General features: G+C 57.5%; 1 protein-coding gene across 3 annotated transcripts in view; it reads left to right on the top strand.

Moving 5' to 3' along the window:
- The first annotated feature begins 1,493 nt into the window (after window positions 1-1,493).
- ZC3H18 (zinc finger CCCH-type containing 18) overlaps window positions 1,494-22,644 on the top strand; it is a 51,189-nt gene continuing 30,038 nt past the window's right edge. The window contains exons 1-4 of one of the 3 annotated variants that reach the window (XM_021093664.2): window positions 1,494-1,656; window positions 9,552-10,081; window positions 16,640-16,724; window positions 17,450-17,518. In XM_021093664.2, the coding sequence (XP_020949323.1) occupies window positions 9,566-10,081; window positions 16,640-16,724; window positions 17,450-17,518 (670 nt within the window). In that variant the 5' untranslated portion in view covers window positions 1,494-1,656; window positions 9,552-9,565. The remainder of the gene's footprint in view (window positions 1,657-9,551; window positions 10,082-16,639; window positions 16,725-17,449; window positions 17,519-22,644) is intronic. The other 2 variants (XM_021093665.2, XM_084959271.1) reach the window with 2 other exon arrangements.

Below are 22,644 nucleotides of genomic sequence, written 5' to 3'. Positions count from 1 at the left end.
GCCAGGTCACCCTCCTTTAGGGGGAGGCAAGGGGTCTTAGGCAGATTACTCCCTAGTGCTGACCAGAAAGCTCCAGACTAAAGGATTTAAATTTCCACTCCTGGGAGGGGCTGAAATTTCAATTAGATTAGTCATGAAGTCTGGTTAGGCTTAGCATAAGTGACTCCATTTTGGGGCTGTTGTTTTCATTTTTTTAATTTAAAAAAATTTTTTTTATTTTTTATTTTTTTGTCTTTTGTCTTTTTACGGCTACTCCCAAGGCATATGGAAATTCCCAGGCTAGGGGTCTAATCAGAGCTGTTTCTCTTTAAACAACATTGGGAATAGTTAAAAAAGTTTAAGCTTTGACATTTAAACTCAGTATCTCAAAAATGATTGTTTTGTGTTGGATCAGTTATATTTGATAAAGCAATAGCTATTTAGTTACACAGAAATAGTTTCAAATGTTTCAGCTTTGACTTTTTTTTTTTTTTTAGGGCCACACCCTCAGGATGGAGGTTCCCAGGCTAGGGATCTAATCCGAGCTACAGCTGCCGCCTACGACACAGCCACAGCAAGCCAGATCCGAGCCGCGTCTGTGACCTGCACCACAGCTCACGGCAACACCGGATCGTAAACCCACTGAGCGAAGCCGGGGATCAAACCCCCAACCTCATGGTTCCTAGTCAGATTCATTTCCGCTGTGCCACCACGGGAACTCCTAGGCTTTGACATTTTAACTCGCTATCTCGAAAATGATCATTTTGTTTTGAACTGATTCTATCTAACGGAAGGGGGGATTTAATCCCCCCAAAACAGTTTAAAAAGTTTAATCTTCGTTATTTAAACTCATTTCCTGGAGTTCCCGTCGTGGTTCAGCAGAAAGGAATCTGACTAGCATTCCTGAGGAAGCAGGTTCGATCCCTGGCCTCGCTCAGTGGGTTAAGGATCTGGCACTGCAGTGAACTGTGCTACAGGTCGCAGACACGGCTCTGCCCCCTCGTTCCTGTGGCTGTGGTGTAGCCCGGCAGCTACAGTTCCGATTTGACCCCTAGACTGGGAACTTCCATAAGCCGCGGGTGCGCCCTGAAAAGATTAAAAATAAAATAAACTCATTTCCCTGAAAGGACTAACTTTGGATTGGGTGCGCAGCCCCCCTGCGCGGAAGCTCCCCACCCGGAAGGGGGCAGGTAAGTTCTTCGCCCCACCTCCCCGGGACCCATCTCCGCGCGCAGCTCGCACAGCGGGGCGGGAACCCGCCGGCGCTCACGCGTCACGTGACCCGGAGGCCCGGGAAGCTCTCCCAGCCGCACGACGGCCGGCGCGCGCGTCCTGAGACCCGCCCGGGAGGCGGGGCCTCGGCCGCGCCTGCGTCCTGTCGGGTTCAGGCGGGCGCGCGCCGCGGGGGCGGGGCTGCGAGGAGGCAGCTGCGCGGAGGCCGGAAGGAAGCGGGCGGAGGGCGGGGCAAGAGAGGTAAGCCCGCCCGGCCCGCAGGACAACCGTCGCGGCCTGATGACGTCGCACAATGGCCGGCCCCCGCGGGTAGTGGAGCCCGTTTGTTCCGCCCGCGTCGCGCCTCAAGCCGGAGCCTGTGAGGAGCGGAAGGGTCGAGGGACGACTTCCCCACGCCGCCCCGACCTCCGCGGAGCCGTGGCCCCCCCTCCCTGCTCTCGTAAGGTAAGTGGTGGCGCCACCACGGAGGCGGGGCGGGTAGAAGGAGGCGGCCGGGCGGGGAGCGTGGCGGCGGCGCGGAGCGGAGGCCGGGGAGCCCCGCCGCCTCCGCCTCCGGGGAGCGCTCCAGGCTGCCCGCCGGCCGAAGCGTGGTTCTCGAGCCCCAGGAAGAGGACGTTGACTCAGGCACGATCCTGCGCTCCTTTCGCTGCGAGCCGGCCGGGGACCCTGGAACCCTTTAGCCCGAGCGCACGGCGGCTGCCTCCGCGCCCGCCGTGGAGTTGATCTCCCGAAGCTGTCATTTCTCTTCCGGGACATCCGCGTGGCAGTGTTTGCCGCCTACAAAGACCGGGGGAGGGGGCGGCGGAAGGAGGCACGCAGGCTCACCCTCCGGACTGGGGATGGGCTCTTCAGGAGCTTTGAACTCTCTCGAGCCTCTTGGAACTTGCCCCCTCGGCTTCCCGGTGGCACAGGTTGGACCTATGCGCTGCGCCCCAAGATGCGCGCCACTCTTTGGAGTAAACTTCCTTTCCTTTGGTAAGGAGCCCAAAGGATGCCGGGTCATTGCTGGGGGGACGTCAGACTTTAAGACTTCCGGCTTTGCTCCTGCGAAAACTTCAAGTTTTCCTGAATTCTTACGACAGCTGAGTTGGCCAGGTAGAATGGTCGATTATCTTAAGTGAGCTGTTCAGCTCCATCTGTTAGAGTAGATCAGCCTTCGGATCTCTTTGGGGAGAATGGAAGGAGAGGGCTTTTGGGGGCACAGCAGTGGCTCTCTTGGTTTCTCATCTTCACGTTGCCTTTGGAGTGGTCCTTTCCCAGAGCGGAGATTGGGATTCTCAGGGTGAGTCTGGACCTGGGCTGATTCCCATTTCCCCAACAGGAAGTCTTTTCCTAGTGATTTTACAGTCTGAACACATGTGTGGAGCCCAGCCAGCTCTGAAACCATTCAGATGTGTCCCAGAGGTTAAAACCCCTCAGCCTCTCCAATTTGAGGTGGGAGATGGTGAAACATTTTATGAAAACTTTGTGGAATCGTTCCCGAGAGCAGAAGAGTTTTTGGGTTTGTTTTTTTTTTCCTTTTTCACTGATCATCTCGAGGTGAGTGAGTGCATCCTCCCTGAGGGGTCATTTGGGGTCAGGCTTGGTCAGGTTGGGGACAGTGTCTGTCACCAACCCACACATCCTTCCTTTGGATGTTTTAAGTCTATGAAGTTATGATTCTGCATTTTCTTTTTGTCTTTTTTTTTTTTTTTGCTATTTCTTGGGCCGCTCCCGCAGCATATGGAGGTTCCCAGGCTAGGGGTCCAATCGGAGCTGTAGCCACTGGCCTACGCCAGAGCCACAGCAACTCGGGATCCGAGCCGCGTCTGCAACCTACACCACAGCTCACGGCAACGCTGGATCGTTAACCCGCTTAGCAAGGGCAGGGATCGAACCCGCAACCTCATGGTTCCTAGTCGGATTCGTTAACCACTGCGCCACGACGGGAACTCCTGATTCTGCATTTTCTTTTTTTTTTTTTTTTTTTTTTTTTTCTTTTTTTGGCTTTTTAGGGCTGCACCCGCGGCATATGGAGATTCCCAGGCTAGGGGTCCAATCAGAGCTACAGCTGCCCTGCTGGCCTACGCCACCGCCACAGCAATGCCAGATCCGAGACGCGTCTGTGACCTATACCACAGCTCATGGCAACGCCAGATCCTTAACTCAGTGAGCGAGGCCAGGCATCAAACCCGCAACCTCATGGTTCTCAGTCAGATTTGTTTCCGCTGTGCCAGGACGGGAACTCCTGAATCTGCATTTTAACTAGGCGTACCAGACTTGAGCATTCAGGTAGGGCTGCTCTATTAAAAGTTGTTAGCCTGGATGGTTATGTTTATATTCATTGGCGCTCCTTTGCCAAACCTCTTTCGAAGTCCTGTTTTTGTAGTAAATATATAAGCCTTGTTTGGGATATGTATCAGTCTCATTCCGTGGTCACACCCCACGTGTGACCAGAAATGCTCTTACCTTGCTTGGGAACTCACCCCACTGACCAGACTAGGCTCTGCACTGGTTTCTTTGAGAGGAGGAAGACATGCTGCCCTGGAGAGTGCCAGGCTCTGAACTGGTTTCTCAAAGTGATGCCACTTGAGAGGAGGAAGATGTGCTGCCATGGAGAGTGCCAGGGAGGTGCTGCAGGTTCGGAAGGTCACTCGGGAAGGAAAGTTCCCACGTGCCGTTCACTTGGAGTCCAGGTGTAGCCTTCCAGAGCGACTGCTGGGAAGCAGGACAGCACCCGCGGGGTCTGAGTTCCAGCGCGCTCTTCAAAAAAGGAGACGCTTGGTTCCCATGTCTTCCTGGTGCCCAGGAAGTAGTTGATCCAGTGCGAGACTTGTCACTGACTCCACAGGCAGCTGTCAGTGACCGTCACTAAATCTAACATGCTCTGGGGACTCTCTGGCCCTTGTTCTTCTGTTCTCCAGGCGAGTTTCCTGTCTGTGGATCAACGCACTAAAGCCTTCTAAACTCTGCCAGTAATGCTGGGTTATGGGGCGATTGTGGGAGCAGAAGAAACTGAAAATTGTGAGCCTAGGAGTCGGTGAGGACGCGACCGCAGGTCCTTCCATTTCCGCGTGTGCACTTAATAGACCAAGGGTTTTCCTGGCAGCTGACATAGAGCACGTGTTCAGATATTTGCCAGATTAAATTAATCTCAGAACAGGACACTCATGCCCAGAGAGTCTGTTAACTTCCCCAGAGCAGGGCTGGGAACACCCTTCTGAGCCCCAGTGACCTCCCCCATCCGTGCAGCAAGGTGTGATTGAGGTTGCCTCTGATAAGTAGATGGGTTCTTTGGCATGTTTTCCTCTGCAAGCTGATACCTGTGTGTCGCCTCAGATTGTAAAATCCGGAAGGTTCCATAGGGAGAGAATGATGGGAGTCTTCCTCGGGAGATTGTCAAGGCATCCTAAGGGCGCCTGTGTGTCCCGGTGTGCCTAGGACAGCCCTGCGCACGCCTGCTGTGATGGATAACAGCCTCGCTTTCCGTCTCAAACGTGTCCGAGATCCTGTACCAGCTCTGCTAAGAGCCAGCCCCCTGCTGAGCTTGGACACGCAGGTGCATCTGCGCCCTTCCGCTCAGGCCCTTTGTGGGGGCAGGGGTCTCCCAGCAGACTTTGCGAACAACTGGTCACAGCTCCGCGTGAGCGCGGGTGTGTGATAGAATAATGTGCCATGTACTCAGGGCCAGAGTTCTCAACGTGGGGATCGTGGGGCATCTCAGGAGGTTTCTAACCCCCTAAAGTGAAAGATAAAGTTTGTTTGTCCAGGTTTTTCTAGGGAGAGGAGCTGTCCCTTCATCACACTCTCAAAGCAGCCCATGCTCTCCGGAGGCTGACAGAGCTAGTTCACCCCTATGGGAGCAGGTGCACGCTGGGCCTTTCCCTCCACCACCTCTGTAGGACTGAAAACTGTCCTTGAGGGTGGGGAAGTTGCCTTTGTGCTTGGGGTGTTGAAGTGATTTCCATGCATCAAACGGGGGCGGGGGGTGGGGGGTGCATGCAGGCTCCACGAGCACTTTTCCAGGCACAACACAGCAGCCTCGGAATTTCACTGGGAGGCAGTATTTCCTTTGGTGTCAGTATAGAGGTGTGAGCCTCAGGGAGGCATCTTTTATCGGCTTCATCTTTAGTTTAAGTGCCTAAGGTTCAAACTTCAGAAAATTTAAAATGGAAAAATAAAGGACTCGTGTCACAAGTTTGATTTCCAAATGGTCATCACTGTTTTTAACTAATCATCTGTATGGATCATATGGTAACTTTTCCCTGTCTCTGAAAGTGTGTCTTTTTGCTTCTAGGAGGACTAAGATAGGGACTGAGATGAGCAGCATAAAACTTTCTCTGGGAGAAAAGAACAGGCCAAATCTACTAGTTCGACAGAAGCCCCTGATTGGGAGTTCTCTCTGGCAGAATGAACGGGATCAGTAGCATCTCTGCAGCCCTGGGAGGCAGGTTCCCTCCCCGGCCTGGCACAGTGGGTTAAGGATCCAGCGTTGCCACACTTGATGGTCGCAGCTGCGGCTCAGATCTGATCCCTGGCCCAGGACCTCCATGTGCCGTGGAGCAGCCGTGGGGCAGGCATAAAGAAAAAAAAAAAGAAAGAAAGAAAAGAAAAAGAAAAGTCTCTGATTTATGGGAGGTTGTGCTCAAAAGAGTTGTAAAGCCAGTTTGGAACTCAGGTCCCATGTTCCTATGGAAACAGTGGCGGTAAATGGGGGTGGGTTCCCGGGCAGATGGCAGGAGCTTGAGGCATGCGTGGTGCCCGTCCTGGGACCGGAGGCAGCTGGAATGTGATGCCGGGCTTGCGCTTGGTGGCTCTGTGGCCCCGGCTCCTTCTCTAGAGAGGGAACGTTGTTTTGGAGGGCTGCTGTGAGGGAGTGGGTGACGTGCCTGGCAGAGCAGTAGTCTTAGCAGATGGAGGTGGCAGGGCATCGCTGAGGAGGTCGTTTCATTGACCTACCTGCTCTTGCAGAGCAGACTCTCCGGTGTTTGTTGGATGAATTGCTCTTGAGCGCCCAGGGGATTTGAACTCAGTCTGGAGAGGGAAAGGGGTGTGGGTTTTGAAAGCCATCAGGCTTATCTCATCTAATTGTTGCAACAACTTCTAAACCAGATGTTTTGGACCCTATGCTGCAGATGAAGACTCTGGACTTTTTCATCTGAATTTGTCCAAGACGGAGTTCCCGTTGTGGCTCAGTGGTTAACGAACCCAGCTAGGATCCGTGAGGATGCTGGTTCGATCCCTGACCTCTCTCAGTAGGTTAAGGATCCGGCAGATCCTGCATTGCTGTGACTGTGGTATGAGCTGGCAGCTACAGCTCCGATTGGACCCCTAGCCTGGAAACCTCCATATGCCTCAAGTGTTGCCCTAAAAGCACAAAAAAGAAAAGGTTAAAAAAAAAAGAATTTGTCCAAGATCCTAGAGCTGGGACACAGTGGAGCTGCGTCAGCGTCTCATTCAGAGGCCCAGCCTGTGGGCACTGCCCCTCGGGTCCCGTGAAGGCACGGCCCACCTGCACGAGTTCGTGTGTTTGCAGTTAGGTGCTCTTTGTTTTCCATTTCTTGTGCTAGGATTTATTTATTTATTTATTTTTGTCTTTTTAGGGCTGAACCCGCGGCGGCATATGGAGGTTCCCAAGCTAGGGGTCAAATAGGAGCTTTAGCTGCCGGCCTAAGTCACAGCCACAGCAATGCCGTATCTGAGCCGCGTCTGCAACCTGCACCACAGCTCAGGGTAGCGCTGGATCCTTAACCCACTGAGTGAGGCCAGGGATCGAACCTGCATCCTCATGGATACTAGTCAGGTTTGTAACCCTCTGAGCCACAACAGGAACTCCATCTCACCCTAGAATCTTTTTCTTTTTGCTTTTTTTAGGGCCACACCCATGGCATATGGAGGTTCCCAGGCTAGGCGTCAAGTTGGAGCTACAGCCGCCGGCCTACACCACAGCCACAGCAACGCCAGATCCAAGCCATGTCTGCGACCTACACCACAGCTCACGGCAACGCCAGATCCTTAAACCAATGAGTGAGGCCAGGGATGAAACCCACAACCTCATGGTTCCCAGTTGGGTTCTTTCTGCTGCGCCACGACGGGAACTCCATGACTAGCTTTTTAATAATTCTTTCCAGTGGTGCTCTCCTACCTCTGTAGGGTGTTGTCAGAAGACTGAAAAGTGAATTATTATTATTATTACTATTTTTGCTTTTTAGGGCCGCACCAGCAGCATATTGCTGGTTCTCAGGCGAGGGATACAGTCAGAGCTATAGTCGCTGGCCTACGCCACAGCAACACCAGGTCCCAGCCGCGTTTGCATCCTACACCACGGTTCATGGCAGCGCTGGATCCTTAACCCACTGAGCGAGGCCAGGGATCGCACCCGCACCCTCATGGTTCCCAGTCAGATTTGTTTCTGCTGCGCCACGACTGGAACTCCCAAAAAGTGAATTACTTTTAAAACTGTCTACTTTTAAGAGGAGTTCCCATTGTGGCTCAGCGGAAATGAACCTGACTAGTAACTGAGGATGCAGGTTTGGTCCCTGGCCTTGCTCAGTGGGTTAAGGATCCTGCGTGGCTGTGGTGCAGGCTGGCAGCTGTATCTCCAATTCGACCCCTAACCTGGGAACCTCCATATGCTGCAGGTGCTGCCCTAAAAAGACAAAAAAAGATAGACTCTTAATTTTTAGATACGTCAGTACATAAGATAACGTTATATAAAGGATACAAAAATGTGTGTGTTTCCAGATCTCGCCGAGGTACCAAGTAGCGTGGCAGTGGTGTGCGTTACAGAGAATTTGAATGACCGAGTCAGCGTTGCCCCCTTCCTTCCCTGCTCTTCCCCTGCTCTCCCCTCTAGCTCTTAGCTGCCTGCCACCCCTCACATCGGTGGGTGGGGAAGTTTGTTTGTGGGCCGTTTGGTGTTGATTTCACACAAACACACTCTTAGCCTGCATTTAGAACCCCTGGAACGGTGTCCCGTCCTCGCACACTGAGGTGGGAAAAACAGAAAACGGCTGCTTCGTAATTACGTCTAGTTAGTAAAAATAGAAATGAAATCGTCTCAAGCGACACTGTTGGTCTTTTTATGTACAAGCTACTTAAATATGTAAGGTTTTCTGGGAGCTCCCGTTGTGGCTCAGTGGTTAACGAATCCAACTAGGAACCATGAGGTTGCGGGTTCAGTCCCTGGCTTTGCTCAGTGGGTTAAGGATCCGATGTTGCTGTGGCTGTGGTGTAGGCCGGTGGCTACAGCTCCGATTAGACCCCTAGCCTGCGAACCTCCATATGCCTCGGGAGTGGCCCCAGAAAGAGGGAAAAAGACAAAAAGACAAACAAAAAAAAATATGTAAGGTTTTCTGCCATAGTTTTTTCCTGGGATGTGCCTGTCTTGGCAGGGTGGTTCTCGAGTCTCCTGGGAGAGCCACCCTGAGCCTCTGTCTGGGCGTCCCTGGTCTGTCTTTGCCTTTTTCTTTTTTTTTGGTCTTTTTAAGGCCACACCTGCGGCATATGGAGGTTCCCAGGCGAGGGGTCGAATCGGGGCTGTAGCCGCCGGCCTACGCCACAGCCCCAGCAACGCCAGATCTGAGCCGCGTCTGTGACCCACACCACAGCTCACGGCAATGCCGGATCCTTAACCCACGGAGCAAGGCCCGGGATCGAACCCGCATCCTCTTGTATACTAGTGGGATTTGTTTCCGCTGCGCCACGACGGGAACTCCCTGATGTGTTATTAGGTTGGTGGACCTTGTTTGGTCGGTCTCTGCTGGTCAGCAGAGTGACCCCGTCCTTGGTCTGCAGGCACCTCCTTTCTCCTGTCGTCTCTTGTACTGCTCCGTCACAAGGCACTGGGCGGAGTTCCCTGTGCTGTAGGGTTTGCATTTTAAAGGACACCCCAGGTGATTCTGATCGGCCGTCAGGGCTGTGCACTGAGAAGTGCGTTCAGGAACGAGAGAGAGCCCACATCCTGGGACGCCTAAAGCCAGGGCCGGGCTTCTCTTCAGACCCCTCGGGTGACTCCAGAGGGCGGGCTGGGTGCCTGCCTTCCCTGTGCCGCCTCACTCGTGGTGCAGGTTTTCCTGAATTTCCCAAGTGATGAGTTTGCTCTCAGAAGCCCAAGCCGCCCCTCGCTCGTCCCATCCTACTGCTCCCCTTCTCTTCCTCTGTGCGGAGGAGGGGTGCCGCGTCGCTACAGGCCGAGGGGACCAGCCTCGCGGGGGCCCCTGTGTGCGGGCCGCACGGGGGCCGGGCCTGGAGGACCGTGCAGGGCCGAGCAAACTGCAGGTCCGGGGCGAGCCTGGGCCCGGGCAGCGGGGCACCTGCTCGCTGTTGTGCCGACGCTGTGACTGTGCTTCCTTTTGCAGAACCGCGGGTCCTGATGGATGTGGCCGAGAGTCCTGAACGAGACCCTCGCTCTCCAGAGGACGAAGAAGAGGAGCCGCAGGGGCTCTCGGACGACGACATTCTGAGGGAGAGTGGGTCTGATCAGGATCTGGACGGAGCTGGGGGGAGGGCCTCCGACGTGGAGGGCGAGGAGCCTGCTGCCGAGGGACTGAGCCAGGAGGAGGAGAGTCGCTCCGACTCGGAGGCCCAGGAGCTCAGCAGGGGCCCGCCGAGCCCCCCGCCTGCCGAGGGGGAAGACCGCAGCAGCGACCTGAGGGACGAGGCCTCGTCGGTCACCAGGGAGCTGGACGAGCATGAGCTCGACTACGACGAGGAGGTCCCCGAGGAGCCGGCCCCCGCCGCGCAGGAGGACGACGAGGAGCGGGGTGAGGGGGCTCCTGGGGAGGAGGGGAAGGCCGGCGTCCACGCGGAGGAACCGGAGCCCCCGGAGGCTGCCAGGGAGAAGAAGAAGGAGGACGACGACGGGGAGATCGACGACGGGGAGATCGACGTGAGTCGGGCGGGCGGCGGCCGGGCGGGGCCCGGGAGGGGCCGGGAGCGCAGGCCGTCGCTGGGGTGGTGCTGGGCGGCCGGGCATGGGCTAGATTCAGAAAGCGGGGGGCTGGCAGAGCTGCCGGGGACCCTCACACATTCCTCTGCTGCTGTAGGTTGGATCGTATTCAAATTCTAAATTTTCTTTTCTCTTAGGGCCGCACTTTCCCGGGCGGGGGGTCGAACTGAAGCTGCAGCTGCTGGCCTACGCCACAGCAATGCCGCACCCTTAACCCACTGAGCAAGGCCAGGGATCGAACCCACGTCCTCATGGATACTAGTCGGGCTCGTTACCGCTGAGCCACAACAGGAACTTCCTGAAGTTTTCTGTTCTTTCAGCAAGCAGTGATATCCAGCCTTCGTCTTTGCTGCCTTTAGATAATACTTGCGTTAGCCTTTCAGCTGCAGCCACTGGGGGTCTCAGTTCTTGTTAAATTCTTGACACTGAAAAACTCCTTCCTGCGGGTTTTGTCTGTTCTTCTAGGCTTTTTTTTTTCTTTTTTTGTCACTTTAGGGCCAAACCCGTGGCCTGTGGAGGTTCCCAGGCTAGGGGTCTAATCGGAGCTGTAGCCACCAGCCTCCATCAGAGCCACAGCATCACCAGATCCAAGCCGTGTCTGCGACCTACACCACAGTTCACGGCAGCACCGGATCCCCAACCCACTGAGTGAGGCCAGGGCTCGAGCCCGCAACCCCATGGTTCCTAGTCTGATTCGTTTCCACTGCACCACGATGGAAACTCCTCTTCCAGGCATTTTTATCTTTGCCCCACAGCTTCTCCTCTGGCTGGGGTCCCAGCCGGGCCAACCCTAACCATGACCTAACTGGCTTTCTCGCCCACTTGATCCGGGACGGTTGGTGGTTTGCCTTGTTGTGCCTGCCTGGCGCCTCTCGTGAGGGACCAGAGCACAGTGCCGTTGAGCCCCGGGGGGCTGCCCTGGACACAGCCCACAGGTCCTGCAGCCCAGGCTCGTTGCAGTGCCCCAGGGGTGTCACTGGGCAGACCAGGGCCATTACCCCTGGGGACAGGCAGGCCTCAATAGGGGTGGTGCTGCGGGTGGTGACCAGGGCCCGCTCAGGGCACCCCTGCCTCCCAGGCGTCCTCTGGGGTATTTCTGCTCTTGCCAGTGCCTGACCATGTCCAAAGGCGCCCCCCTGCCCCCCGCTTTAATTATTGGCTTGAAGGGCAGCTCCTCCCTGTGGGTCTGCCCCTGCCCCTTGTCCTTTAGGTCTGCCCAGGTCCCTCTGCTGTGCATCCACAGTCTGAGCTGAGTGGGCCGTGGCCGTCTTGCTCCTGCTGCCCCCCACGCGCACCTCCGAGAACCTATGTGGCTCCTCCCTCGGTTCCCAGACCTGGCACTGGGGGCCCCCAGTGCCCTCTGAGCAGCTCAGCGGCTCCGCCTGCTCTGGGGCCTGTGGCGGGGCAGGGGCCGTTTGCAGAGAGAGGTGGTCCAGCTCTGGGTGTGGGTGGGAGGGAGGACCCCAGTGTAGACAGTGTGCCCAGAAACTGCTGCTGCTCGTGCGCCCTGCGCACCCCGTCCACACTCCTGCCCTTCTTTCCCCTGGAGCTCGGCTGCAGCTTGTCCGTGTCCTGAGTCTTTCCTTCCCAAGATGGAGAGGGAACCAAGGGCCGCTCTCGGGTCCACGATCAGCCTGCTGCCCACAGGCCTGGGGCTTGATCCCCTTTAGTTTAAATTCCTGCCAGCTAGCTTCTGGTCCTCATGGGAGGCGTCCACCCCAGAGGGCCTGTCCTCATGGGTTTTTTTTTGTTTTGTCTTTTTAGGGCCGTTCTCACGGCATATGGAGGGTCCCAGGCTAGGGGTCTAATTGGAGCTGTCAGCCGCTGGTGTACGCCACAGCCACAGTGACGTAGGATCCGAGCCATGTCTGCGACCTACACCACAGTTCACAGCAGTGCCGGATCCTTAACCCACTGAGCAAGGCCAGGGCTCGAACCCAAAACCTCATGGTTCCTAGATGGATTTGTTAACCACTGAGCCACGATGGAACTCCTTGTCCCCATGGTTTTTAAGCACATTTCTGGTATCAGAGGTGAATGGATCTTTTGCGGGGAAGAAATGTGCAGTTTAGCTCATACCTGGAAGATGGTGTTCACTGCGGCCCCTGGCAGAGCCCCTGCTGCCAGCCGGCTCTGTGAGGAGGCGCACGGCTCCGGGCCCTCCTGCGGGGGCGGGGGGGGGGGTGTCTCCAGCATCGGGCGGAGTTGCGTGGAGCAGCTAGCGAGGGGCGGGCCTCCTTTTCACCGAGAAGCGCTTTCCTCCTGTCAGGTGCATGGTCTGGCTTCTACCCCTGCAGGTGTTGGTCACGGGCCCAGCTGACTGGTTTGGGCGTCACCCCCGCCCTCCCCAACTTTTGTGCTCTCTTGGGGGTTTCCTTGATAGTAACATCAGTTTGTACGGGAAACCCTTGAAATTGCTTTGTCTTAACCGCACAGTTTATAACTCAGATCTTGAATTACTTTTGTATGTTGCTGGTGCCTTTAGATACAGGTAATATTCTAGAAGTGCTGCTTCCCTGCAGTGAGGGGGATGGGATTTTTGCAAACAGGATTGTGGACCAACTTTTTATAGCCCCCAGCTTCTTTGTGGTGGGGGGGTTCCTGACCACTGACACCTGAGCTGCAGGTGAGCTTTCTTTACTCGCTGTCTTACTGTGCAGAAGCCACACTTAGAGCAAGACGCACCTGTGCTTCTGTGTCCCCAGCTGTGTGTCTCCGAAGAGCGAGCGGAGCCCTGAGGCCGTCCCCCTCTTCCTGCACCTCCGCTGAGTCGCAGGAGAGCCCCTCCTCTGGGCCGACAGCGCATCTGTTGATCCCCGTGGCTCTGCTTTGCCTTCGCAGACTCGGCCCTCCTGTCCTTGGTCCGTCCACGTCTCGGCTGTCTTCTAGGTTCTGTTTTTGTATGTCCCTTGTCGTCCGATGACCAGAACCTCAGCCGCCAGGAGGGTGCCCTCCCATTGGAAAGGGGGGGTGTAGTTTGTTCCCTTCCTCCCTTCATCAGGGACTCTCACATTGAAGGGTGGCCTCTCAGAGATGGCAGGGCAGTGGCCACGTCCCGAGTGGACGGTCCCCGTGACTCCTTGGGCAGTCCAGCCCCACACAGAGACACTTGGGAGCATTTTCTTTGCAGATCCGCCTGCTCTTCTACCAAGGGCTTCCTGGGTGTGTACTCAGGGTCCAGGGCTCCATGGCGACCCCTCGAGGAAGCAGCTGCCCACGCTGCCCCCGGGGACCAAAGCCTGCGTGTCCCTCAGCCTGGTGGGGGGAGGGGGCACATGACACCACCCCCTGTTCTGCCCCTCAGCCCAGGAGTGCTGGGGTTGGAAAGCTCTCCTCACATGCTGGTGGCAGAGCCAGGCGGGGCTGCCGAGGCTGCTATGATTTGTGTGCACCTTTTGGTGAGGCTGGTCACGTGTCCCCTCGTGGCAGGATGACTGTGTTGTCACAGGGTGCTGCTCCACGCCCCGGGCTGTCTTCTGAAACCAGAGACAGCATCCCGTCTGCCCCCAGGTCACGGTGGCAGATTGTAGGCCGGTACTGTCACCTCCGACAGGTGTAGAATCTGGGGTTCGAGGAGACTAGGTGGCCTGGGTGGCACCTCAGCCCCTGCTCTGGTGCCCATGTCCGCCTCCCCACGTGGCAGCTCCCCGTGCCGTTTCCTTATATGTACTTGCTCCTGGGGCTGCTGTGTTGGCAGTGATTTCTTTGTCACTGAAGTAGCACACAGGCTTTGAGTGTTGTCTTTCAAGGAAAATAAAAGCCTGCACAAAGGAGCGAGTAAGAACCGCCTGTGCTGCCGCCTCCTGTTGTGACGCGTGGCCTCTGCAGGCTTTTCCGAGGGACCCCGGGTGTGAGCTCTGCGTGCAGGCGGCGTAGCCCGAGGCTCGGGGTGGAGAGCTGTGTCCACAGTCAGCCCAGCAGGACCTGCGCCCGGGCCTCTGGGTCACTTGACTGGCCTGATGGACCCTTGCGCGCTTTCCCCAGGACGCCGCCCGCGGACCGCGGTCCCTCCTGGCTCTGGAAACCGCGGAGGGCCTGGCGCCCTCCCCCGAGTTAGTTCTCGGTGCCGTTCTAGCCTTTGCACTGCGACCCACTGGTTGCTCCTGCCTGGGCCGCCAGGGCCCGTCCTTGCCGGCTGCCGTCCGCGGCTCCGCTGCAGCTCACACGACCGGGAGCCGCGTCGGGTTCCCACCCGCGCTTACGCAACCGGGCGCCAGGGGCTGGCTTCGGGCACAGGCCGCTGCTTGAGCTGTACTCGTTGCGTCACTCTGTCGGCTCTGAGAACCCCCATCTGTCCCTTGCTTGATAGGCCGTCGCGCTAAACAAACGGTTGGTTGACCTTTGAGGGCGTGGTGCTGCTGAGCCACCTCGGATGGCTCTGTGTGCCTGGCGGTGGAGCAGCCCGGGGCGCTCCCTCGAGGCTCGGGTGACGCTCCCTGCCCGAGGCAGGCAGCTGGCTCCTCTTTGCCCCGTTGCCGGAAATCCTCTTCCGACCCTGTCCAGGGGCCCACGAGTCCTGATCTCTGAGGAGCAGCTGCTCGCGGGCGGCACTTCAGCTCCTGTGCATTGATTTCCACACAGAGTGGGAAGGTTGGGAGAGTTCTCACCTTTCCAGAGAGTTCTGTTTTTCTAACGCAAACAGTCTGCTCTCAGCTTAGACATGAGCGTCTCCCTTCTCCGCTCGTGGGGGTTCAGCCCAGTGACCGCTGCCGCGCGGAAGGCACAGAGAGGAGCGCAGGGCAGGGGCCGGGAGGGAGGGCGCTGCCGTCCCGGAGCACCAGACGGGCCCGTTCTCCTCCAGCCTGAGCCGCTCTGGGGCCGGGGACGTGGGCAGCCACTGTTCACGGGGCACAGACTTTCACTTACGACGCAGATAAGTTCATGGGACCTTTTAAAAAAAAACGGAATACGTTAACCTCGCAAAAAAAAATCATTCTGCTGGCTCTCTTAAGGGGCATAACTCAGGCGTCTGTCCTTTTTGTTATAAAATGCCTTTTTTGTTAGCTTTTTTTTTTATAAAATGCCTTTTTTGTTTCTTTGTTTTGCTTTTTCGGGCCGCACCCATGGCACATGGAAGTTCGCAGGCTAGGGGTTGGATCGGATCTGCAGCTGCCAGCCTACACCACAGCCAGAGCAATGCGGGATCTGAGCCGTGTCTGCGACCTGCACCACAGCTCACAGCAACGCCGGATCCTTAATCCACCGAGCGAGGCCAGGGATCGAACCCAAATCCTCATGAATACTAGTAGCGTCTGTTTCCTCTGTGCCACAGTGGGAACTCCTAAAATGCCTTCAAATAACTAAATTTTTAAGGCAGAAATTATACAGATATTTAAGCTTTAAAATTATACAGTCACCGTATATTCAGGGTTTGACTTAAGTATTTCTGCATTCAGCAAATAGTGTTTGCTGCCAGCCCAGCACCGTGTTAGAGCAGTGACCCGTGGTGAGCAGGCAGCCTTGGCATCTGGGCCGGCGGGGTCCTGACGGGGACTGCAGCTGTGGTCTGGAGGGGGATGAGTCCCGTGCCGGCGGGCGCGGGGTAGGTGGGCAAGAACACGTCAGGCGGGCTCGAGAAGGTCAGGGGACTGAGGAGCGCCTGCGGGAGTTGGGGAGTGTGGCCACTGGTCAGGAGGTGATCCTCAGGCCAGGGGGCTGGGCGGTGTGGCAGGAGATGGGGAGAGGGCTCCGGGGCCACCCAGCCCTCTCCCCGCTGTGACCACTGCATTGACTGCACTTGGGCGCTGGGACAGGCTGGGACCCAGGGTGGCGAGGAGCTCCGTCCTGGACGCATTGACAGAGGGGTCGGCAGGGCGCTGGCTACCTGCCTGGACTGGGGGTGGTCCCAGCGCGGGGTCTCAGCTCAGGGGCACAGGTGGCCCTGGGGCCGTGGGGACAGGAGGGCGCAGAGCAGGGGTCCAGGTCAGGGCTGCTCTTGGAATCCCTGGAGGAGAGACCCCCCAGGCTGGGGACTTGAAAGCCTCCTGCGTTATTCCGAAGCCAAGATCGGGACGCTGGACCAAGGACACGAAGACATGGACCTGGGTCTGAGCTAAAGGTGGATGCACTGGAGGCCTAGTCACCTGACCTCCCTCCTACCTGCCCCAGACTGTTCCGTCAGAGGAACGTAGCGTCTGCTTTAAAGAATGCAAACGATCTTGTCCTAGACGGTCGGTTTCAATGTACAAGACGTGGCAAACCTCACGTGTAGCCACTTCCCGCCCAGAATTGCTCAGTAAGAGACAGGAGCCCCGCTTGGGCCTGGGGCTCCTCCTCGCAGTGTTCGCCGCGGTGTTGTGCGTGTGCTGCCCCGTCCTGTAACAGGGGCCCTGGGAGACTCCCTGCTGTGTGGACGAGGAGTCTAAGGCCTGGAAGACGTGCCTGGACCCGGCGCACGAAGAGCCCCTTCCTGGTTCATGAAAGCCGCGCCCGCCGGAAGCTGCGCTCTCCTCCCCCCGTGAGCGGCGCCTCTCCAAGTCACCTTGTCCTCTGTTTCAGGACGACGACCTGGAGGAGGGCGAAGTGAAGGACCCCAGTGACAGGAAGGTGAGGCCTCGTCCCACGTGCCGGTTCTTCATGAAAGGTAACTGTCCACCTGAGGGCCTTCGCGCGGCCACGTGTGGCCTCAGCCTTTCCTCCCGGGATGCGGTGCGGTCCGGCCTTGTCGCGGGCCCTTGTCGCGGGCCCGGGAGCCTGTGCACAGCTGTTCTGGGGCCAGGCGGTGACCGTCTGTGGTGGTGGTGGTGGCAGCGGTGCCTTGTGTGGGTCACTTTCGTGAGCCCCTCGGAGGGAGCCAGCCTGCTCACGGCGCACTGGGGCTCCGGCCCAGCAGCCTGGCGCAGACCCGCGTCCTTGCGGTAGACAGTGTCAGCCATTGTTCTGAGTGACCCTTTTTACGAGGCCGAATGCCCCCGAGGCCAGTGTTGACACTCTCCCACCTCTGGAAGGAAAAGTCCCACTTTGCTGCACGGTGTCTCAGGAGTGTGTCTCCCACTTGGCGTGGACATCTAAAGAGCCTCTGAAAGCAGCAAGGCCCCTCCCTCCCGCAGTGGCCGGAGCGAGTCCAGTAGCTGTGACAGGTGGCCGTGTGACGAGGCCGGTGAGCAGTGGGCACCAGAGCCCAGGGAGACATGGCAGCAGAGAGGAGCGCTCCGTGTGCCAGGGCTGCTCCGTAACTCGCACGTTCCTGGCTCGGGAGGAAGGCGGCTCTCCCGCCCTGGGTTGTGCCCTGACCCCAGCTGACTTGCTCCCTGACGGGCCCACCTTCCAGCCCAACGTTCACGAGCGCTTCCTGTACTTCTTTTCCAGATGTGCCACCACTGTCCACTCCTCCTCCACCAATACCAAATTCCATACCATTCAGAGGCCAGGTTAAAGGTACAGAGTACCCCGTGTCGCTCTCTCTAGGACCTCGCAGTCCCGCCCCAGAGGCCAGACTTCTTTCTCCTGCATCCAGAACGCTGCTCAGAAGGCAGGGGTGGGGGCGGTGGTGGGGACGGCTGAGCCCCGTCCTACAAGTGGCCCTTGAACGAGCCTGTCCCTAGCACAGAGGTGACCGAGGATGAGGCGCACAGGAGCCGAGCTTGGTGCGCCCTCGGGCGGGTCCTCGCGGCAGTGCTGTCGTGCCTCCTGTCCGCGGAGCGGAACACGGGCGGCGGGGCTCCCCAGTGTAGGCGTGTGCGCTGCGGCCGCCCTCAGGATGCAGAGCAGGGCAGGGGCGTTTTGGAAGGTACCCGTGTGCACCTCTTCCAAGGCTTTGGTCTTTGAAGCGTCGGTATCTCAGGAAACTTAAACCCAAGCCGAAGACTTCTTTTCTGTAACAACACGCCTCCGTCTGTGAAGCCTCTGGAGCACGGCAGTGGAGACCGCCCGCGGGCGGGCGTGCTCGCGCAGTCGTTTCCAGTTAGTGCGGCCCGCGGCCCTGCGGTCCCGGGCCAGCCAGGGGCCCCGTGGCAGCAGGGGCAGGAGGCAGCGGCACGCAGCGTCCAGGCCACGAGGCTCAGGTCCAGGTGCTTGGGGTCCTCCACCGAAGCCGTTTCCAGAATTTGGCCCCAGAAGCACCCACAGGGAAGTGAAGTTACTGGAGCGCAGAGCAGCAGCATCGGGAGCGCCTGGAGGCGCGGGGGCAGGGTGCCTTCTCGTGCCCGGCAGCTCGTGCCCGGCCGCGGCCCGCGTCCGGGGCGGGAGGTGCCTCTGGGTGGCGCTGAGCGCCTGCCTGGGGCTTCGGGGAGTGAACCCGTGGGTCAGGCCTCTGGCGGCAGAAGAGCCCGAAGCGAGCGGTAGCAGCCGCCGGTGCGGCTTCGTGGGGCCGTCCCGTGACGGGTTTCAGGAGGATGCTTTTCCGTATCCATCCGCCTGTCCGCCCTGTGCTGCCTCTCCCGGAGACTGGCGCGGTCGGGTTCGGGGGAGGTGACCGGCGGGCACACACCCCCGCTTCTCCCGCTTGTGAGAGCGGGTCTGGAGGTCAGTGTGTGGCTTGCCTGCAGTTCGCAAGCGTGGTGGTCACTGGCCGTGCGTGCGTCTCCGTCGCCTAGTCTCCAGTGGCAGGAGTCTCCGTGCAGATCAGGTGAGGTTGCTTGTGTTTGGCGAGGATGAGGAGAAGCGGAGCCCCACGCCTGCGGTGGGAGCATGAATCGCTGCAGCCCTGGGCGCAGCCTCCGAGGACGCGGTGGATGGAGCCGCGCTCCGACCCGCTGACGCCCCGCGGGGCCCGTCTGAGGGGCTCGTGCAGGCGGAGCCCGCCCGCGTGTCCCTCGGCTCTGGCTGGCAGAGGGTGGCCGCTCCCCGAGGGGGGCCCTGCCCCTCCCTCGCGGGGCAGCCTCGAGGACCATGCGTGTGGGCGGAAGAGCCAGCCCCAGGGCCCCACGGTTCCCGGCCCACTCGGGTGACCCGGCCAGAGCCGTGGGGACAGAGAGTCATTGTCCGGGCTGGGGGCGGGTTTCCCTTTAGGGTGATGGAATGTCCTGGAAGGAGGTAGCCGTGTTGGCCGCACAACTCCGTGAACGTACTACAACCCGTTGAACTGTGCGCTTTAAATGGGGGTGTTTTAGGGAGTGCGGATTATATCTTCATTTGAAACTTTTTTTTTAACGTTTGTTAGCTGTGTTTGTGTCGTGAGTTGTGATCTGCAGTTTTAACTGTTAAATAGCCCAAATGACAGGGCTGTTCTTGAGAACTGACAGTGAAATGGACCTAGAAATGCAAATTGAAACCGTTTAAAGCGCCAGTCCTTTGCTTATGGTATATTTTTCCCTCTTGCTTATTCAGGTTGAGTCGAGACGTGCACTTCTGTGCACAGGGACGTAGACTGCGTTTTCTTTCAACTCTGTCCTGCTTTGGGTGCTGCTTTTCCCAGCTGTCAGTGGCACCCCGGTCTCTGAGCCAGGCCCCCTGTGTCCGCTCCTCCTGCTCGTGTTCTCTCTCTCCTTTTTTTTCTTTTTTAAAACTATGGTAAGGTTGACGATATAAAATGCACCGCCTGAGCCATTTTCAAGCGTACATTTGGTTGGCACTGAGTTGATTCCTGTTGTGGCAGCCACTGCCGTCCGTCTCCAGAGCTCCTTTTATCTTGTGAAACTGAAACTGCCTCCGTGAAACACTCGCCAGACCTTGGCACCTGCCCTTCTGCTTTCTCTGTAGGAGTTTGCCTGCTCGAGGTGCCTGACAAGTGCAGTCTTCCAGTGTTGGTCATTTGTGACTCTTGCATCAGTGTCCAGCCCAGTGTCCTCAGCCCAGTGTCCAGCCCAGTGTCCAGCCCAGTGTCCTCAGCCCAGTGTCCTCTGGGGTTACCCACGTTGTGGCAGGTGTCAGAGTCCCCCTCTTCTAAGGCTGGGGGACATCCCCCCGGGCAGGGACCCCGTGTTGCTTATCCCTCAGCTGCTGATGGACGCTGGCTTGCTTCCACCTGTTCACTCCTGTGGATGATGTGGCTGCAAACGTGGGCATGCAGGTATCCTTCAGGGCTGCTCCTAGGAGTTCCCGTCGTGGCTCAGCAGGCCAAGAACCCGACTAGTATCCATGGGGATGCAGGGTTGATCCCTGGCCTCACTCAGTGAGTCGAGGATCTGGCCTTGCTGTAGCCACGGTGTAGGTCGGCAGCTGCAGCTCTGGTTCAACCCCTAGCCCGGAAACTTCTGTATGTCATGGGCGCAGCCCTAAAATGCCAAAAAAAAAAAGACTCTGCTTTCAGATCTTTCAAATGTACACCCAGAACTGGATTGCTGGGGCCTGTGGTAGTTGTGTCTTTAACGTTTTGAGAAACTGCCCTATCATTGTCCGTGGTGCCTGCCGCATTTTGTCAACATTTGTTTTCTTTTTTCTTTCTCTTGTCTTTTTAGGGCCGCTCCCAAGGTGTATGGAGGTTCCCAGGCTAGGGGTTGAATCGGAGCTGTAGCCACCGGCCTCTACCAGAGCCACAGCAACGCCAGATCCGAGTCGTGTCTGCGATCTACACCACAGCTCAGGGCAATGCTGGGTCTTAACCCACTGATGAAGTCCAGGGACCGAACCTGCGTCCTCATGGGTAGTAGTCAGATTCGTTTCTGCTGAGCCACGGCAGGAACTCCCCTATTGCCCATTTTTTAACATTTTCATCCTCTTTTGTGTTTAAAGCAGCAGGTCTCTAGGTGTGTTCTGTGCACCCCAGGGGACCTTGAGACCCAGGAGCCCCCTGAGGTCAGAGCTCTAATGAGACCAAGACTGTGCCAGGCGGCTGGCATTGCCACCACGTATGCAGTAATAACACCCATTTCATGTGGCGACATCTGATAAAGGAGAAAGACTCAGGTTTAACTTTACTCCTGAGCCACAGGTCTGGGTTATTGTTGTTGCTGCTGTAGGTTTGTTTTTGTTTTTGATTTTTGGGTTTTTTTGTCTTTTTGCTATCTCTTTGGGCCGCTCCCGCAGCATATGGAGGTTCCCAGGCTAGGGGTCGAATCGGAGCTGTAGCCACCGGCCTACGCCAGAGCCACAGCAACGCGGGATCCGAGCCACGTCTGCAACCTACACCACAGCTCACAGCAACGCCAGATCGTTAACCCACTGAGCAAGGGCAGGGACCGAACCCGCAACCTCATGGTTCCCAGTTGGATTCGTTAACCACTGTGCCACGACGGGAACTCCCAACTGCTGTAGTTTTAATGTGGCTTCACTTGCAGCATATGGAAGTTCAGGGGCCAGGGAGTGAGCCACCCGCAGCTGTGGCTGTGTCGCATCCTGAACCCACTGTGCCAAGCCAGGGAGCGGATCTGTGCCTCCGCAGCAACCTGCCACTGCGGTCGAATTCTTAACTCAGTGCGCCACAGCGAGAACTCGGTCTTAAAATAAGTTTTTTAAGGTATAATTTACATACCAGAAAATGTGGCTGTTGTAAGGGTGCCGTGCACGGATTTTTAATTTGCCAGGTTGGGCGCTCGGCACCACCATCCAGTTCTAGGTTCTTTGCTTCCCCCCAACGAGACCGCTGGGTACGCGTCTGCTCGCTGTTGGGACACTCCGTGTCGTGCTGTCCCTGGCTCCTCTGCTGCCCCCGAGGCCCGGGGATCATGTGCAGGGAGCGGCTGGCCGCCCGTGTCTGTGCTGGGATAAAGTTCAGGCCCCCGCATGAAAATCGAAACCCGCGAGCTCGACGGCTTTGCGGGGTTTGGTGACGTTTCCAGTTGACCGCTGCGGGATGTCCTAGGTCATACCTGGGTCGAAGGCCACTCCCGGGTCAGGATGGACCAGTGGGCCTCCGCCCGAGAGTGGGAGAAGCTCCGTGACAGGGCTGCAGCGCCGCGGGACAAAGCCCCCTGCGGCCGCCCAGAAGAGGTGCCGTGGTCGCCCCCCAGGCTGACCTCCCCCAGTGACCAACCACGGCAGGGGGAGGGCGGAGCAGGCGTGAGCAGCAGCTGTCTGCCACCCTGACCTCAAGGTTGAAGAGGTTTGCGGAAGGGAGGACAGGGCTGCTTATGTCACACTAGGTGTTGTTATTTGGGTTTTTGTTGCTCTTGTTTTGTTTTGTTTTGTTTCGGCTGCATTCACGGCAGGCAGAAGTTCCCAGGCCAGGGATTGAAATCAGGCCATAGCACTGTTGATGCCAGATCCTTATTAACCTGGTGGCCTAATGGTTAAAGGTCCAGCATTGTCACTGTTGTGGCACAGGTTCAATCCCTGGTCCAGGAACTTCTGCCTGCCTTGGGCACAGCCAAAAAAGTATGTCCATCTAGTTACTGTAACAAAATATTTATGTTGGAGTTCCCCTAGTGGCTCAGGGGCTAATGAATCTGACTAGCATCCATGAGGACGCAGGTTTGATCCCTGGCCTCGCTCAGTGGGTTAAGGATCTGGCGTTGCCGTGAGCTGTAGTGTAGGTCCCAGATGCAGCTCGGATCTGGTGTTGCTGTGACTGTGGTGTAGCCTGGCAGCTGTAGCTCCGATTAGACCCCTCGGCTGGGAACTTCCGTATGCCACAGAAGAGGCGCCCCCCACCAAAAAATACACTCTGTGTGTGTGTGTGTGTGTGT

The sequence above is a fragment of the Sus scrofa genome, chromosome 6, assembly GCF_054392235.1.
Source record: "Sus scrofa isolate SSC_HxYL_T2T_F1_AM1 chromosome 6, Sscrofa_HxYL_maternal_Yorkshire_Landrace_v2.0, whole genome shotgun sequence".
Lineage (NCBI taxonomy): Eukaryota > Metazoa > Chordata > Mammalia > Artiodactyla > Suidae > Sus > Sus scrofa.
The sequence above is the reverse complement of the archived record's forward strand: the minus strand, read 5'-3'. Positions and strand labels throughout refer to the sequence as shown.